General features: G+C 40.2%; 1 protein-coding gene across 3 annotated transcripts in view; it reads left to right on the forward strand.

Moving 5' to 3' along the window:
* The window catches only part of LOC311053592 (N-terminal EF-hand calcium-binding protein 1-like), a 28,985-nt gene extending 17,384 nt beyond the window's left edge, over positions 1 to 11,601 (forward strand). The window contains exons 6-13 of one of the 3 annotated variants that reach the window (XR_014601652.1): positions 2,506 to 2,764; positions 3,237 to 3,316; positions 5,101 to 5,154; positions 6,045 to 6,157; positions 6,514 to 6,591; positions 6,937 to 7,028; positions 8,279 to 10,981; positions 11,337 to 11,601. Coding sequence is in view for 1 of the 3 variants with exons in the window: in XM_084069201.1 (XP_083925327.1) it covers positions 2,506 to 2,764; positions 3,237 to 3,316; positions 5,101 to 5,154; positions 6,045 to 6,157; positions 6,514 to 6,591; positions 6,937 to 7,028; positions 8,279 to 8,307 (705 nt within the window). In the remaining 2 variants the exon portion in view is untranslated. Of the gene's footprint in view, positions 1 to 2,505; positions 2,765 to 3,236; positions 3,317 to 5,100; positions 5,155 to 6,044; positions 6,158 to 6,513; positions 6,592 to 6,936; positions 7,029 to 8,278 lie in introns of all 3 variants that reach the window. The other 2 variants (XR_014601653.1, XM_084069201.1) reach the window with 2 other exon arrangements.
* The last annotated feature ends 5,979 nt before the right edge of the window (positions 11,602 to 17,580 follow it).

Genomic DNA, 17,580 nt, shown 5'->3' on the forward strand with positions numbered 1-17,580 from the left:
AAGCGCACCCAGGTAGAGTAGAGAGTAGAATGTGTCCAGTTCCTTGTACATAGTTTTCTTGAATCTTCCTACACATGATTTATGCGCATCAGGCTAAGCGTCAAATTATCAAGTGTTAGAGCGATAAAGAGGGGTACAGTTTGAAAGAGCGACAGATTGAGCTTTCTATCTCCTCAGTGAGTGTAGTAGTGTAATATGACCATTATTAGGCAAAGCAAGGCAATTTAATTGTCTACCACATTTCAACAAGGCAATTCAAAGTCCTTTACATAAACATTGAGCATTAAGACATCAAGATAGAGTATTAAGAGAGTGCAAAAGAAAATGATATTGAATGCAACAAAAATAAAAGGAAAGTTTGAGATAAAATTACAGTGTAGAAGAAGTATAAAACAAAACCCACTATGATTATAGGGTATCTTGAATTGGAGGCAGTGCAGGAAAGAGAGAGATTTGTCTCTTTGGTGTATAGAGTGTGATATGGCGCACATATGGTGGCACAGAACATAATGCTCCACACACTCTGGTCTCTCTGTCTGCCCTCTCTGTGGTTCCTCAGTTTCCTGTCTTTCTATACCAACCTGAAATAAAGCATAACATTTCCCCCAAAGAAATATTCCAAAAAAAGTGTACACAGCAAAATCCTCAGTGTTAATTTATTAATTTGTAACTGAGTGTACAAAATGTAACCGAGTGGACCTTTCCGGGTCCATTCGCTTACATTTGTTCACTCTCAGAGTTAGTTGAACACTGAGGATTCTACTGTGTAATATCTAATGTGACAGTAAACGGTGCTGACAAGAGCCCCCAGCTCACCGAATGGCCAGACATCACATGTCCTCTGCACACACTGCCACTGCACCACAGACACACACAGATGATTATCAGCTCCTCTCATCTCTTTTCTGCACTTTCTTTCTTGTCTTGTCTTGCTCCTTTCAAGCCACCCCCAGTCCTATGTCTTTTATCACAGTCTCAACATCCCTCTTTGGTGTCATTGTCTCTTGTGGCAGATCTGTCTGGCCCGCCTTTCTCCACTTCTTTGATTACTCCATCCTCACTCTTCCCCGGCCTTGTCTCATGCATTTTTTCATTTGCCATTAGTCACAAGTCTCTCTTTCCCCCTGAAAAGTCGAGTCACCTCAAACTCGGATCAGCTGTCTGTGATCGCTGCAACGGATTATGAAAGGCAATGTTAAGCAGCGTTCAGAGGTCATCAGCACTGCTCTTTATGGCTATAGGGTGAAGGAATATCAGTCCTCCATGTGGCATGTACATGAACTCTATTTCACACCACATTCAAAGCTCATGCACACTAAATCTGGAACGCTAAATTAACTGAGAATGTAAAAAAGGACCCGTTGTGGGAATGGAAGAAGGAGAATACATTTTGTTCATCTGAGGCAAGACCAGAGCAGAATATATTTCCTTTGATTCAAAAAGATAAAAAAGAATGCTTCAACTCACGTGTCATGATTCCTCTGCCTTGAAAAGAAAGGGGGGAGTAAAGACAAGCAGGCCTGGGGTACACTTGCACTGCAGGGATGAACATCATATATTCTCTGCTTAGTGCTTACACAAGAGCAGCGCTGGCAAAGTTGCAGAGACCCTATCAGAACACAGCAGCCGAAGCTCTCAGCGTTACTGATCCATTATATCAGAGGATAAATTTCATCAGAGCAATTCCATACAGAATGTATTAACGCCATCTCTTTCCATTTTGATCAATACTGAATCATCTTGGACATTTTGGTGCCACTATTAACCACTTGAACCCTAGCTTCCCTATAGAGCGAAATAGTGGCCGCCATGTTTTTTCACTGGCGCAGTCCCACTGATAGAAATCCCATTCATTTCTCCATAGACGTTTCATAGACGAAAATAGACGAAATAGACAAAAATCCTTTTAAGAGTTTTAAGCCTGGAATCAAGGCAGCCAGGCTCCTGGTGTATTATGACCATAAAACATTTGATTCTATTCAATATTTGGTAGACGCAAAAAAGGCGAAGGTACAAGACAAACTACTTCTCCATGAGCCATTGCTCATACATTTCCAATGATTCCAGCCAAAACGATCGTTTAGGTTGCTTTTTTTTAACTTACATGAGCTAACGTAATGGATCCCATGCAGGACACCACATCTGTTCTATTTTTTTATTTATTTAACATTAAATGTTTAAAAAATATTTAACCAGGCAGGTAATAAAGATCAATTATTATTTACAACTACTGTATGTGGCCTGGCAAAAGGCAAGGCGGAAGAGGGGCGTAGGGGCTAAAATAAATCAACATTCAAGGGTCTTCATAAGAGACAACTTAGGGAACACCGTAATAGAACTGTCTTGCCATGGCGTTTCTGTGCCAGTGTGTGGACGCCTTAAGGCATACTAGCTGAACGGCTTCCATCATAAAATGTGACATCGTTTTAAACACCACTTGTTTATCACACACTTGGTTCTATCATCTGTTCTTTACATCCGTTTCTCTCCAACTCTGCCATCCAGGAGTACCAGGGCTCCTCGGTTCTGGGCCAGTTTGTGACACGCTTCCTGCTGAAGGAGACCTCCACCCAGCTCCAGTCCCTCCAGTCATCGCTGGACTGTGCCATGGAGGCTGTGGACGAGCAAAGCTGCACTGGGAAGAGAATGCTGAGGAAGCCCGAGGACCTGCCCATCCAGAGGGCCGCCAAGCGCCCTGGCCGACGCATCCAAAAGAACATGTGTCTTTCTCCTACGGATCCCTACTCTGGCATGCTCACTACAGGTGCACAATTCAACCACTGTGTGCAACTATTAATCAAACTAATTGATCTAATCGATTATATTTAAAAAATTACAATAAAATAATCAATCGAGTAACGCAAATGGACCATGCACTAGGCCAGTGCAACAGTTGTCAACTGTTGTCCTGCACCAGTTAACCACTTTCATCCCTATTTTGGGCATGTCGTTATAGGTGAAATAGCGAAAATAGCAGATAAGTGGTTATCTGCAACAACACAGTTGTACAACGTATAAAGTGGTTAATCAGGCTAATCGATTTAGTTGATTATAAAACATTATTAGACTTTTTTCAGCATTGATTCGATAAATCAAAAAACTAATGGATAGAACAATTGCTAATAAAATAATGGCTAGTTGCAGCCCTATTCCAGTTGACTCCAACCGTAGCATCTTGGGGATTGTGACGGACCCTGTTTGACTCTAATGTGCTGATGTTGTGCTTCCTGGTTCAGGGGTCAGTGTGGAATCAGACAACCACTGGAGCTCTCAGATGAACCGGCTGCAGCAGCTCATAGACAAACTGGAGTGTGAGGTTTGTATGGGGCTTGGGTAGTGAGTATTGCTATAGGAGGGCTTTACTGGTTATGCCGTAAAATTAATTAATTTATTATTTTTATAAATGGATAAATTCATTCATTTATCCAATTATTCCATAATTTGTACACTCTTGATTTACAAATGGATAAATTAATTAATTTATCCATTTGTAAATCAGGAGTGTACAAATGTCAGAATTAAATTAACACTCAGGATTTTACATTTAGCTCGGCTTAGGGAATTGCTGCCTGAGAAAGAGTTCTTGTACTCGAAGTCTGTAAGATTTGAAGCCTAGTTTGCAGAGTTTGTTTGCCTAAACAAAACAGTTGTAAAATCTGTTTGAAGGCATTAACACTATTATTTTGCATTGTGCAGTGGTCTCCCTCCTCAACTGTTTTTGCAAGGGCTAGGGAATTAAATGAATAACAGCATATTCTATTTGATGGATTTCTTTTATCTAATGAGTCACCACCGTACCAAGGAGCTAGCCTTAGAGGCACTGTCCAGTGGCTCACTGCTCCAGATAGCGAGCATGGGTCAAATGCAGAGGACACATTCCCCTCTGGGGATCAATAACGTATAAATGAAGCATCGTGTGAGTTCATGCAGGCCACGGGAGTCATATGCCCTAATAATAATATGTTGATCGAATAACTGTTTCTAATCAGCCATGCATTTCTATGACCCAATCACAGCCCTTTCTCATGACAAGGAAGACCATTTAAATATGGCCCCTCCTACACTTGCTGTATCAAACATCACTGGGTGCATGGGCAAAACCACTTTGACGAGTACGCACACAGCTGAGACTCTAATCATCTGTGTGTGATTAGAGTCAGCTAGAAGAGTGAACTGTAGTGGGTGATCGCGTGACCTCAAGTACAAGTGTGTCTCAAACCAGGAGAATGCGTTCCAGATATGCAGCAAGAAGAATGCTGCATTCTGCACCCTAGCCACTCAGAAACCTGTCTGTGTGCTGCTGCACACACTCCTGCTAGTAAAGCTTACCTCCATCTTTTTATTTCAAAGTCTTGCATAGCTCGAAGGTTAAAATCTCTTTCATAGTCGTGGGGGTTTCTGCACCACGCCATGCACCATCATTTTCTGCAATAATTATTTGTCGAATTTTGGCCACTCTACCTATTTTTAATAGTTTTCATACTGTATGAGTAGGCTTCTATTTATTAGCTGGTTGTATTATGGTTTTCCTGCTGAGCTAGACAGTGAATGGAACCTGCATGCTCTAAAGAAAGAATCTGTACAGTACTTTATCAAAATCTGACACTAAACACTTGGCACGATTACAGTATTAGTAGCATTCGTTTTTGCCTTAGAGATTGGTGTAGAGGGAAACGAGGAGGGGACCAAGTATAGAGCCCTGGGGGTCAACTGGTTTATGTGATTTAATTTTAAACATTAATTTGAGATTTCAGTGTGGCTGGAGATTTTCCGAGAATGGGTATATACACTTCAGCATTGAGTGACAAGGATAACAAGCCAGCCTGCTAGTGCCCTAACATACAGTAGCAAACCCCCTCAACTGTCCTTATCTTCACCATGCAGAGACCAGAACACAACACTGCTTACAGAGCCCTGTCGAGGCTGTTTCTGGGCTCATGCATACACAGTTAGAGATCTCCTTCTCCTTGCGAGACCCAACGCTTTGTGACAGGCGGTAACTAGAGGCCATACTTGCATAGATTCATGGCTCAGCCAGCGACGCGGTCGAGGCTTGTTCTGCCCATGACATGACTGAAATATTCATGCTTCCATTTGCAGAGTCCTCATCTTGAACCCCTCAAAGAAGACACGTTAGCAGGCACATATAAATCGGTGAGTCCACTTTTAGCAGAAATATAGATCATGTCCTACTCAGCGATCTCCCCGGTGTTAATTTAAGTCAGTATAATTGTATCTGCTCCATGAGTGAAATTATTACAAATGAACACTTGTCAACTCAAATATGTCACAAATCAGCTTTTTATAATATAATTGTATAATAGTGTATTGCTGTGACAGCTCAGATGGTATCATTTTAAACCAATACAGCTATTGGCGGATTGTTCAGGTTTAATTTGTATATTATTACACGTTTGACTGGTTTTTGATATAATGTACATTTCCCACATCGGCTTAGAACATTTAAACTATCTATTAAAGGGACTACACCATGAATTTTAACTTTTTCTTCTTTTTTGTGTGTTTTTGGTCTCCCCTACCTCTCTTCTATCCTCAAAAATACCCCAGTTTGAACACTCAGGCTTTCACAGCAAATCTGGGGTTTTCTGTATATTGGTCTAAAAACAGGCCAAACTGATTTGGTCCCCCTGCCTACGTCACGTCAGGGAACAATTCCTCCCGTTTTTCAGTTCCAAAAAAAAAAGATCTTTTTTTCTTCTTTCTTTTTTTCTTTTTTTTACTTTTTCCACACAGAACCAGGAGATAACATGCATACAAACTGGCTCAATAACGCCCTGTGCCAAACAGGACAATGTGGTATTGCAGGTGAAAGTGCTTTATAAGCCAGAGAGAAGTTAGTTGGAATGAGTATATCTGAGGCTTGATTTAGGCTCAAACCTTTTGAAAAACGTTTGAGGGACATAAACAATATGATATTAAATATTTTTTTTTTTTTTTTAATTCATGGTGTAGTGCCTTTAAGATCATTTCAATACAATGTCATTCATCATGGGTTTGGTTAATTTTCTGTCCATCCTGTCCAGAACATCCTTCTGGTCCAGAGACAACTATCTGTGAAGGAGAGCGATATGGATGAGTTCCAACAGGCACTTAAGATCTATGAAGACGCCACCAGCAGCCAGCCCAACAATCTACAGTATGTAAACCTCTCTGTTTACATCTGGGGTGGCACTCTAATTTGATGCCACCGATGTCGGCCATTTTACATTTCTGCTGTCCAGCCAAATATTTCGAGGGATAGTCATTCTTTCCCTCCCCCTCCCTTTCCCTATCACTAATTTTCATTACCTCTTTGCTCTATCTGTCTTTGTCTTTCTTTTTGTTACTCCCTCCTCCTTTGCTTTTTTTTGTCTCTCACACGCCCTCTCTCTGTATCTGTCTGCCTCTCTCTCTCATTTTGCTCTCTCTCTCTCTCTCTCCGTCCCTCCCTCCCTCCCTTTCCCTCCCTCTCTCTACCTCTGTCTCTTTTCTCCCTCCCTCCCTCCCACCCAGTGTCTCAGTGCAGAACCTGCCAGACAGATCGTGCTTCATTATGTACGAGTTTTGGCAAGACCGTCTGTCCTGGATGAGGTACTGTAATTCTCAGTATAAAATATATATATTTTAAAAAGACAAGAAAAAAAAATCACATTTTTATATTTGGTTTACATAAAAAAAGATACATAGGCTACTTCATAATGGCAAAAAAAGATAGATATTGTGCTGCATTAAAGTAGACATACATCCTCTTGCCAGGCATTTTTCAAATGAGTCAAAAACACCATCAGTATCCTTTAATCTCCCAACCACAAATTGGCTTGGCTCACAGCAGCTGCTCCTGAGTCTTTTTCTCTTGAGGTGTTATTGTTTTTTGTTGACGGTAAGCTTGGCCAGGCTCGTTTGCTCCACTGCTTTTCTCCCCTATTCTACCATCAGTTACCTGCAGTCGTCCATCAGCAAGACCTTCCAGCGCTGCATTATCGACTCCCTGGAAGAGGCTGAGATCGTCTCCACCATGCTGCTCCCAGGTAAAGGTGGCAAACTGCAAGCAGTGTTATTGGTCAGTGGTTCTCAACCTTGTGGGCCGCGAGGGTATTGCAAGTGGGCCCCCAAATAATTGACAAAACACTAAGATTTGGATCCTAATATAACGTTAATATTTAAAAAATATATATAATATAACAAAAATAATCATGGTGTTCTTTCTTGAAACCATTGAAACTTGTGTTTTTATAGTGATACCGATGGACTTAGAAAGTACACTATGTTAGTTCCATTGATTCAAGTCGGAACCCCATTGATTTGATCATTAAAATAAACATGCTCTGAAAATGCATGCCGGCCCTCACATCTGACTCGGTGAAAAAAAGATCCAGAAAAGGTTGAGAACCACGGCTATTAGTTTATCAACGAGGAAGATGTTCCAACTCCTCTGGCTGGATGCTCTGCCAAAAATGACAAACACAGGACTAGTATATCCCTCCGAAGGAATTTAAACCAACACTGAACAGATGTTCTGGGGGGGTGTCATACATTCATACGGCCTAAATACATTCACATAATGTGGCCATAAATAAAAGCTAGCATAATTAAGTGTTATTTAGATTTTTTTGCCGTTATTTTATACATATAGCTCATAGCACGGCACCGAGTTCCACACTATGACTTTGTAGATCTGCTATTTTTATAAGTATAAAATAATGGCAAAGAAATGACTTTCCCGGTCTTAAAGGGTACCGTTAATGAATGCTACTGTGTTCTTGTTTTCCTGGTCATTTTTCAAACGCTATTGGGTTATCGTCACCTGATAGTATTGGCCACAGGAGGTGTTGCACCTACAGTATTAGATTCAGGCAGTAACACTGTATAACCATAGGTGTCCTACCCAACACCAGGGTCTACATTTTTCAATGAAAGAATAGAGAGACCACCTCCAACCACTTCAGATTTGGTAGTTGTATTATATTAACATACTCAGATTGGTTAAAGAATTACGTTTTATTTATTTAAATAAGTTCCAGATTGCAGCTTTAATAGCCTACGATTAATAGGTTTTTTTATAACTCAAAAACAAAAACAATGTATAAAACCAAATGTGTAATGAGCTTAAGACTGGTGCTGAAAATCTTCAAATCAATTGCACCAACCCTTGGGCAGAAACGGATTGTTTTTAGGACAATTACTGCATGTTTTGTTGCTCTTCTGTCCATACTAATTTGTTTGCCTTGAGCACAGAATATACACCAATTATCCTCAACTGTGGTGATCTTTCTTTCAGCCTCTTGGTGGATTATGAACAACAACTGACATGGGCAAACCGTATTCAGTAAGAAGAGGAGTTGGCATTATTGTTTTATCTGTTTTTTTTAATGGTTTCTTTGATTTTACTTTTGCATCATGGGCATAGCCGGAAGGATTTCTAAAACACTCTGCTGTGTTGTTAAAAATAAAGTTTTAACTCTCTGACTGCCCAGCTGAAACAGTCAACAAACAAAAGAAGCCAATAATGCAATAATATTTGTGCTATTGGAAACCCTGTCATTGTCACTTTCACGGTGTGACCATGTTTCTTGCAAATTATGCTTTGTAAAATATGAAATGCAAGAAAGAAAAAGAAAATATTTCTGCATGGTTTCTTATTATTTTCCAATGCTACAGTGTTAATTCATCCATTTGTAACTCTCAGAGTTAAGTTAACACAGAGGATTTTACTGTTCGGTTTATTAGTAGGTAGGTAGTGTCACAGTTAACCCATTAACAACCATAAAAAAGAAACAACCCATCAATTCACCAATCCCTCATTGCAAATAAAAAATGCATACAGTGGAGGTAGGGTTGACCTGCATTTCCCCACGTTCTCTCTGTTGTATTGTACAATGTTGTCTCCTCCAAAGCTGCGCTTACAAGCATTTTAGGGAGGGGGTATTGTAGATGGTTGTTAGGTAGAATGTAGTGGAAGAATGGTTATGGTCCACACTGAAAGGTTTAATATCATACGGTATCATACTTACACTCTACTGTTCAGAATTAATAAGAGTCAACACTGGACCTAAAGCAGTGTGTCCAAAAAATCTGGAATCATAATAGTAAGGCTGGCTGGGCCCTAATGCAGTGGTTCTCAAAGTGGGGTCTGGAGGTCCCCAGCTAAATTATTGATAGTAATATTAGGAACCAAATGGTCCTTTACATTTCTGTAAATCCAAGGGTGTTCAAATGGAAACTACGGGTCCATTTGGTTCCATATGTGCTCTCGAGTCACAGAGTAATCGGAGCCTGTGGCCTAATGCATATCAAACTGGTGGTACTTTAAATACAAATATTTAGAACTACTGGCCTAATGAATTCATGGGTTGGAGAGGGCTCCCTGAGTCATCTTAATTTAGCTTTCTTGGACTGCCAGATAGGAAAATATTATACTGTGAAAATATGAGCGCAATCTGCAACTGCAAATGACTTGCCTTGTGCAGCTGTGAAAGTGTTAAAATTAGTGTTAAATAGCTCTATATTATTTGTTCAGCAACAGGTCCAACTCTTTAGTAAAATAGTAAAAAAATATTGCAGATAATATTGGAACTGGAGCACTATAAAATTGAAGCTGATTAACGATATTCTCAATCCTGATTGGATAACATTGGTATTCTGACCTGAAAATGTATTGTATGGTATGGTAATTAATAGGGTACTCATACAAGAGGTGGATGATCAGCTCTTTAAACAGTGCAGAAGAATTATTACAACAAAACATAATACGTCACTTGTGTAGTAGTGATGCTTTTTGTCCTCATAGGTAGCAATAACTGTATCCAACTTTGAAACTCAGGTGACCGTTTGGTCCAAATAAAATCTACAATTTTGCGCGATTTCCTGACTCTGGGCAGCCTTGGGAAAGCGCTTGGTGACTCATTTCGTTTGTGTAGTTTTGGCCTTGGATCAAGACGGTCATCGGTCATGTAATATGACAGTCTTGTATCAAGGCTAGTGTAGTTTAAGGTAGACAAATGTACTGATTCTGATGAGGGTGTTGTTGAGGAGGTGCATTGCTGCCCGCTTGCCCAGCAATCTTTTGCTATGTAATGGCCCACTAATCACTGCAGCAGCACTCTTGAACAGAAATTTGCATAGAGTCTGTGCCGCTCAAACAGTATAGATACGTTTAGAGTAGAGTTGTTGGGCGGAGGTGATTGCTGCCCTTCCATCTTGTGTTGTTAAGTAGAGACGTCGGGGCAGACCGTTGTTTATTTTTTGTCTGTTCTGGGAACAGGACCCGTTACTGAACAAATACATTACTATCCGAATATAGAGCTTTAACTTAGCAAATAAACATATCACTTATTCACCCCTTTAATCTAAAAATGCAGATTCAGATACCAAGAAACAGGAGTTCTTGCTTACATACAAATATTACAGTTGGTGATGAAAGAGTGAGTGACTTACCTATGATTCTACACTTTTTGGACACCCTGTAGTTTGAACTCATGAATTGGACGTTTATTGTAGATTATACCATACTTGTGTGAGTATGAATTACAATGTGACCGTAAAGCCAGTTGTGAGATGAATGGAAGTGGACCAACCACAATACAGAGCATGATAGCTTTTAATTGTGCAGATTGTAGTAGCCTACTGTTATGACCACAATGAAAAGAAACCTAAAAGCCATTATTTTACCTTCAATGTCTATGAAAGTATGAATCCTTTCATGGTACAGTCAAATGCAAGTTTATATATTTTGTGTACAGAAATTAAGAAAAACTAAAGCAAAACTTGAGTCACATTATTACATTCTGTGAAAGGGGGATGAAATCCTAGGCTGATTTTGTAGTTTTGCTTGCCGGTTCAGGTGTAAACCTGCAGCAGGGTAAAAACCATGGCAGGCACTGACTATACTGCATGTATATGTCTATGTAAGCCTATATAAGGCTGACATTATAGTACACCATGATCTTAACAGACCCATGATTTGCTGTGTTGCTATAAGTCAGTGGTTTTCAACCAGTGGTCCGGGGACCACCAGTGGTCCTTGAGGGAGTAGCAGGGGGTCCCCAGCGAAATGAGTTAACATAGCGTCAATATCATTTTAACCGCTTAGCTTTGGCTATTCAAAAATAGCAGATATACAAGCTCATATGAGCTTGCAGATCTGCTATTTTTGAAAAACCTTGAAAAAGTGTGCATATCTTTGAATATTTATATTTTTTTAAAGCAAAAATTAACTGATATCTTTGCTTCTGGCGGTCCCTGGCACAAATCATTTTCAAGTGGTGGTCCGTAGCCAAATGTATAACAATTTAGGGGTCCTTGGCATGAAGAAGGTTGAAAACCACTGCTATGAGTAGTCTGCCATGTTTTTAATATGCTTTAGATGTTCACCCTGAACTGGAAAGCAAACTACATAATCAGGCCATGGTTTCATGCCCCTTCAATCATCTGCATCAGGTAGATATTATGACAGATGATATATAAAGCCGTTATTGAACATTGTTAAATGTATATGTTATATGATGCTGTACCATGATCGTTGTGATATGGGATGAATGAATGTATCCGCTCTCTCCTGTGGGTGTTCATTGGATCTTTTGTAGTCAATTATATTAAAGTTGTCATGTGGATGCTATGTTTATTTTCTGGCATGAAATAAAGTTCATGGCGAAATTGATTTGGCATTCATTAATCCATTTACTTCAGCTTTAGGACGAGTGCAATGCGAGTGTATTGAATTGTGTAAAACAAATTACAATGTTCTGTTGTAGGGTTGCATCTATTAATTTTATGTTCGATAAAGTCTGAGAAGTCTGTTACCTTCATAGGTCTTGGGAGAACAGTCTGTGCGGTGCATAATCAGGAAAAAGCTATTCTTGCTTCATTAGCATGTTATTTTGTTTGAAGGACTTGTAGTTCTTCCTTTTAAGTTGTGTCAGAATCCAATTTTGCAACAGCTTTCACATGAAAAAGTAACAGATGAAAAAATAAATCTCCCAAGAAATAATTTTCCTTCTCTTCGGCTAAATTAGCTTAGACACTTTGAAGTTCTCTGTAAATATAATATTAATCTCATCACAGAAAATAACAAAGCTCAGTGCCGAATATGGGGCAATTAGCTGGCTTTCTCCTCTTCAAACATGATTGTTGCTATTGCAGCTGACAGCTTATGGCACCATTAAACAGTGCAGTATTAATGGCCTTATTCCAGGACATTAGCCTGTACATTAACCACTTAAGATATCTATACTGTGTGTGTGTGTGTGTGTGTGTGTGTGTGTGTGTGTGTGTGTGTGTGTGTGTGTGTGTGTGTGTGTGTGTGTGTGTGTGTGTGTGTGTGTGTGTGTGTGTGTGTGTGTGTGTGTGTGTGTGTGTGTGTGTGTGTGTGTGTAATGTATGTACACATATATATATATATACCCACCTGCCAGCCTCCGCATCAAGCACAAAACAAACTGTGATATGGTGCTTTGAAAGAGAATTTGGACATAGAGGGAAAATGTTGTTGTCCAACAAAGTATACATACAATGTAAATGGTTATTGGATGTGGCATAACTGCCTGTCTTTCACATGGAGAAACTATTGTCTCCCACTAGATCTCAATACTCTCATCTGTCTATTTTCTCCTGGGGTGTTCCTGAAGGGTTTTCGGAGAAAGGAATACATTGCAAGCTATGTATGGGCTATATAATGTTCTTGTACAATACCATGCCCACTCATGTTCCATTATATAAATGTCAAGCATCCTTTGCTGTTTCTCCACCACTGCGTGAATATTTTAAATGTCTGCGTGGTTGAACAATGATATGGCTGTCATTATAGGAACTGCTATTTCATGCAATTTACAAGCGGAAAATTGCTAGCTGAACAGTCCAATTCCACACCAGACTGATGGACACTGATTAAGTGTAAGGCAACCATATGACTAGGCCAATCAATATGCATTGGAATAATTGTGCCATTTATGTCCCCTGGCACTCTGGTTCACAGATGCTTCTTTCCTCCTGAGTTTTAATAGTCGAGTACCATTATCCCGCTATCTCATTACTGACAGGTAAAGGAGCGAAAGGGGTGTGTGTGTGTGTGTGTGTGTGTGTGTGTGTGTGTGTGTGTGTGTGTGTGTGTGTGTGTGTGTGTGTGTGTGTGTGTGTGTGTGTGTGTGTGTGTGTGTGTGTGTGGGGGGGGTGGGTGGGTGGATGGATAGATATTGTTGATAGACAGGGTGGTTGTGTGAGAGATTAGGAGTGAGAAATAGAGAGAGAGAAATGCAGTTAATAGAAGAGAGGCCAAGAGAATAAGTGTGTAGGTTGATGGCTGGCTGGCTGACTGACAGACACACACACACACACACACACACACACACACACACACACACACACACACACACACACACACACACACACACACACACACACACACACACACACACACACATACACAGCGGCAGCCATATGTAACAAGCTACAAAGACCAGAATGATAGATGGAAGAGGATGGAGGTGGGGAGAACTAGAGGAGTTATCACAGAGAAGAATTTAGGCTGCTCTTTTTTAGGACAGGAAACAGCGATGTGACTGCGCTCCCCCAGCTTAAAAGGCCAGCTCAGTGACAGCTGATCAAGGAGGTATTAGAGACAGTCCCAGGGCACTAATGTATTTCTGGAATTAGAAGCCCTTTTCGAACCATCTTATCAGATACTGTATCAGATACAGCTCGCTCGGCAAGATTCAGCGGGTGCGTTTTCCACAGCCTGAGCTGTTTGATACACATATACAAGCACACACGCACGGACACACGGACACACACACAAGGAGGGAGGCCTCTTCTCACAAACATGATGACTGAGCTAAGAAGAGATATTTTTGTATCCCGAATCCCGATCCTGTACATCACTGATCAAGGCAAAAATAATGAGTTTCATTGTTGTGAACTTAAGCAAGGGGGGGAGTATGATGTGAAGGTAATACACATTTCAGTTGAAAAGGGAAGAGGAAACAAAGAATTACCCTTAATATTGGCATTTAACTGCAGCCATGAACCCCTAACCACCCCCATCCCCACGACACCCCACCCTCCAACCACAATCTCTGACAGCTCCACCAATCCCCCAGGAAAAGCTCAGCACTATGGGGGATTGTGGGCTGTCTGTTCAGCTGCACCTCATCTCTACACTGAATTCACCCTTCCTGACCACCTGGGGGCCCAGGCTCCCGGGACCTAAAAACCTTTAAAGCCTTAAGTTTATACTTTGTCGTATGACTGTGTCCCACAGCAGAAATACACAATCTACAAGCTCACAGCACATCGTGTTGGCCGCCCCCTCTTGAATCATACTGAAGTCTCCTTCTGTATGTTTTTTTTAGACTTCGAACAGCTTGTATTTACACAATGTGTTGCACGTTGTGATTTGTTGTCAGTATGTTCACCAGCAAACAACAGAACGTCATGGGACTTATATAATTTAAAAAAAGCATTGGAAAAGAGGAGAAGTGAGTGGTAGGATGAAAAAAAAGATGAGAAGGATGAATGAGGGAAAATGTGCGACATGCCAGTGGCAGATGTTGCAAATGTTAACTTAAACCTGCCTCATGCAAAGAAACAATATCTGAAGAACTTGTCAGACTTGAGTTGCGCTTCTCTCAAAGTCTTATAAGACCAGCAACGTTCTGTAATCAAACAATCATCTATTGTATAGTCTCATTCCTCTTCATCACAAACAGATGACAGCAATGAGAAAAGGGAAAAATGGTACAAGAAAGACGGAAGGAGATGTCTGCAGTATGGAAGATAGTGTTGATATAACAATGATAGAGCGGAGGCAGATGGATTAGCCTGAGGGTGAAAGAAAGGGAGAGAGAAGGAGGAGAGATGGAGAATGTGTTAGATAACAGCTAACGTAGAGAGAGAGACAGACAGACAGACAGACAGACAGACTGATAAAAATGCATGTCAGAGAGAGAGAGAGCAGTGAGGAGAAGGGCTTGAAAAGAAAAGAAGGAACAGAGATGAGGGGATTAAAAAACGGCTCCAAAATTATATATATATATATATATATATATATATATATATATATATATATATATATATATATATATATATATATATATATATACACACACACACACACACACACACACACACACACACATAAGTCAGGATACCAAGGAGAGAGAGGGGGAGGTAAAAAACGGTTATACAACAAGGCTTACAGCTAGATTTATTAAGAGAGAAAGAACTTCCATCCTCATGAACACTAAAGAGAGAGGGATGAACAAGAGATAAAGTCAGCTGAGTGAGGAGGACAAGAACAAACCCAGAGGGGAAGAGAGAGAGAGAGAGAGAGAGAGAGAGAGAGAGAGAGAGAGAGAGAGAGAGAGATGGGGGCGGTGATGCTTTGCATGCAGTTGCCAGATGAGCAGCAGCCAGTGAATATTCTATAGCAGCTGTTCCCAACCTTTTCTGGATCAGGGCCCACTTGAAATCTCTAAAGTGGTCGTGGCCCACCCATCTGACCACTTAACACAGCAGCCGAATGGCTGGCGTGTTAAGTGGTCAGATGGGTGGGGCGCGTGTATTTTCAGAGCATGTTTATTTTAATTATTAATCAATTAAATGTGTTCCGGCTTGGATATAACTAACATAGTATACTTTAAGTTCCTATTTATCTGTATCACAATGAAGGTCAGGGTTTAAAGATGAGATACCATGACAATTTGTTTTAAATTATTTTCTATTATTAATGTTATAATATTATCATTACAACCTTTCCAATATTTATATATATTTATATGTACTTGCCAACATCCTCATGGCCCACTAGTGGACCCCAGCCCACCACATGTTGGGAACCAGAGTCATGACTTGGCCAATGGTGGTTGAGGTCAAGAGGTCAAATAGTTACCTGGATTGTGTGAGAAGATAAGAGAGAAAAAGAAAAGCAAACAAATAAAGGAGGAGAGAAAAGGGGGTGGGGGGGAAGTGACAGGGAGATACAGAGGTTGTGTGTTCTTTGTGACCTGGGAGATGTGGAGGATGAGTTTCATTTAGTTTTTCACTGTCCACTGTATATTGATGTAATACATTTTTTATTTGAAAAAAATCCTGTATAAGAATCCAGATTTGTTTTGGATGTCTGAATGTTGTTGTGTGTTAAGTTGGCTGTTCACTAAGTACGTTTTTGTTTTAGGAAAATTCATAGTGAAGGCATGGCAGTTGTGCTGTGGAACGATGTATCCGTAACTCAGCCTGGACAATCAATATGGTTATGTATTCTGTTTGTGGTATGCAAAATGCGTGAGTGTCTTGTAAGCCTGTGTGGGCTGGGCATCTTGTGGTGCAGGACACTATAATAAAAAATGATATCTATCTATCTATCTATCTATCTATCTATCTAGCTGTCTAGCTGTCTATATATCCATCTATCTACAGAGAGATGGACATGTCTGCTGTTCCTCCTGAATCAACTTCATGTTAACCTTCACACTCTCTCTCCATCTCCATCTTTTTCTTTCTCTTCCTCCCTCCCTTAGCCTTTTCTACCTTGAAACGACATGATGTCACTGTCAGACAGGCCAAATCTGAGTTTACGGACACTGCAGATGATTCCATCCAGTGTTTCAACATCCAGCACCGTTGCTGAGCTGGCTTCATCAGACCACATGTGCTTTACCTTTAAGAAAATAAATACTATTTGGAATAGGAAGTGGTATTAAGTTATTTTGATAAATACATAACTTATGATTTTGTTTAACTATTACTATGCTCAAGTTTAAATATGGTGCTCAAGTTGAGCCACACAGGACCACTTTTCTTTTTAGAAGACATATTGCTATGGCCCTTTAGATGCAGTATCATTTCAATTGCATATTTCAGAATCCTTTTGCGATGCCTAGACTAGGACAATATAAGTAAAAATGGTCTAATCTTACCTGTCTTTCATCTCATACATTACATCTCGGATTGTCTATGAAATTAATTCAAGGACCCCAACGGAAACAAGTCCGCAAGGACTTTTTTGGTCGGACTTTTAGACAAAAATATTATGAATGTAACTGTGTTGTTTTACATTGTTTTGCCTAATAAAAATGTCAATCAATCAATCAATCAATCAATCAATCAATCAATATACAGAGGATTCCAGGGACTCTCTGGGTTCCTTAAGGGGGGTCTAAATTGACGATACAAGTCTGTAACTCTGACAGTGTACAAATGGAGCCAAACGAACCATTAGGGTCCATTTGTACACTGTTAGGAGACCTTGAAATGTAAAAGTTTGAGAACCATTGCAGATCAATAGAGCTATGTTGTATGTAGATACGTCATTGGGTATCTGGGGGGCTACTGTGTCTTTAAATCCCCCATGATGCACTTGTGTACGCATTCCACAACGAATGTACTTTAATAAACCCTCAAGTAAGTACATCATAATAATCCAACACTGCGCTCACAAAGCATATGTGGTATTTTGACAATTAAAAGCATTAAACGAAACCATTTGTAACTTTTTTGACACCATGACTGTAAACACTCAACCCCCGTGTACCAATAAATACGTGGGGCAGACATATAAACATCCGGGCATTCGGAAGGCTTGCACTCTGG

Source organism: Gymnoscopelus microlampas, assembly GCF_963454915.1.
Source record: "Gymnoscopelus microlampas genome assembly, chromosome: 10".
In the NCBI taxonomy this organism is placed as follows: Eukaryota; Metazoa; Chordata; class Actinopteri; order Myctophiformes; family Myctophidae; genus Gymnoscopelus; species Gymnoscopelus microlampas.